The 1,695-nt window shown below is 44.4% G+C and overlaps 1 protein-coding gene across 1 annotated transcript in view; it reads right to left on the minus strand.

The window, feature by feature from the left end:
* Positions 1 to 258: 258 nt before the first annotated feature.
* Positions 259 to 1,695, minus strand: part of LOC104814234 (auxin response factor 3-like) — a 4,269-nt gene continuing 2,832 nt past the window's right edge. Inside the window, exons 8-11 of the mRNA XM_010542169.2 lie at positions 1,580 to 1,663; positions 1,409 to 1,484; positions 1,106 to 1,268; positions 259 to 1,029 (exon numbers count right to left, since the gene is read on the minus strand). Coding sequence (XP_010540471.1) covers positions 434 to 1,029; positions 1,106 to 1,268; positions 1,409 to 1,484; positions 1,580 to 1,663 — 919 coding nt within the window. The 3' untranslated portion in view covers positions 259 to 433. The remainder of the gene's footprint in view (positions 1,030 to 1,105; positions 1,269 to 1,408; positions 1,485 to 1,579; positions 1,664 to 1,695) is intronic.

The raw sequence follows: 1,695 nt of genomic DNA on the forward strand, positions 1-1,695 counted from the left end.
ACTAAATTTTTTTTGCAAATTTGGAAGTTCGAAAAAGAGAAATGAGATTTTATAGATAAAAAAAAAGAAAGAAAAAGAGTCTAACATTTAATTAAGATTTGACTTTTGAACCAAAAGAATGGCAAAAAGTCAAATACAAGGGTATTAAGACAATTAATTTACCAACGAAAAAGAAACCTGCATATTGAAATCCTGGTTGACCAAAATATTTTCGGGGAAAAAAAAAGTCAAAACCCAAAACATTTTACGAAAAATCCGTAATCTTAATAAGAAAATCCAAGAGATCACGTGGCTTTGACCGGTTTCAACGCTGCAATCTTAGTGGAACATGACACAAACACACAAGAGTTATAGTGTTTCTCTGAGTCACTCGTAATACTAACCATCAGATCTATAAAGCCCTTGACAAACGCAGAACGCGAAACCCGGAACGCTAGAGAGCGATATCCAGCAGCATGTCTCTAACGGCGTAGATATCCCGTCGTCCCTTAGAATGGCTGCTTGGAAGGACAACACCACCGCCTTTCATGGCAGTCCCAATCTGCCCTTCTCCACATTCCATAATTACGTTACTGCCCTTCTCCACTCCACCTCGAGTTTCCTCCGTCAGCGAGAAACCGAACAGCCTGCAACTGCTCTCACAAGTGCCACCCGTTCCGCTACGACCGTCCGTACAGTTCTTGTGGCTTACATCCGAGACAGAGACAGCGGTTTCATGGTTCGGCAGCTGAGACATGGCCATGGATGAGGTTGGTGACATGGCATGGATGTATGGCTCAGACCACATGGGAACTACTTGACCACATCCTCCTCCTCCTCGGCCGCTCGGATAAGATGATGTAACTGTTTCTTGACCTGGCAAGACCTTATGGAACATGAAAGATTCCCTAAAGTCTGGGCCTTTACGAGGAAACCCTCTTCTTGTCTGGCCAGTAAGAGCCATACAATCGAAACCCGGAAATATTTCTTGACCTTGCAAGACCCTCTGGAATCTTATAGATTCTCCAAAGTTCGTTGCTTGGATCCCCTCTGAACAGATCACAACCCTAGAAGTTATCAGACAAGACAAGGGTTTAAACCAGAGTGATGGGGGAGAAAAGCATACCAGGGAAAGGAATGTCTGGTTTTAATGGGGGAAGACCAATCCTACTCCTCTTGGGACCAATTGTTAGAAAGCTGCCTGAACTAGAGATAGAACCCGATGGCTCGATCTCCCATGGCGACACACGTCTTTGATGCCCGTTAGCCTCGGTGTCATCCCACTTCACCTGAAAACGGCATAAACACCTTACCCATATTGTTAAATCGAAACAAGCAAACCGTCTTCGTGATGCATATAGTTCATAGAAGATCACATTTCATGTTTGATTGTTGCAACCATTTGCAAGCAGAGAAACCAGATTCGTACCAGGAGGCATCTCCATTTAGAACCGGGCCATCTCAGAGGATCCATGTCGCCAATTCCAGTTATAATCCCAGTGCATCTGGGAGATAGCCAATCAGAAGGAGCTCGGGTTCATATCTTATAGCTTGGAGTGAGAAATGGCTCCAGGATTTTGCAAGGTCAAGCGTAACAAACCTTCTCTCGGTGGAATCTTCAGACTCAACCCGCATTTTGAACCTCATCCCGATACAAAACGGGTAATCGACGCTCTTCAAGAACCTATGCGGCGGTATTATGAAATCTGACCAGCT

Source organism: Tarenaya hassleriana, unplaced genomic scaffold, assembly GCF_000463585.1.
Source record: "Tarenaya hassleriana unplaced genomic scaffold, ASM46358v1 Cleome21, whole genome shotgun sequence".
NCBI classification, from domain to species: Eukaryota; Viridiplantae; Streptophyta; class Magnoliopsida; order Brassicales; family Cleomaceae; genus Tarenaya; species Tarenaya hassleriana.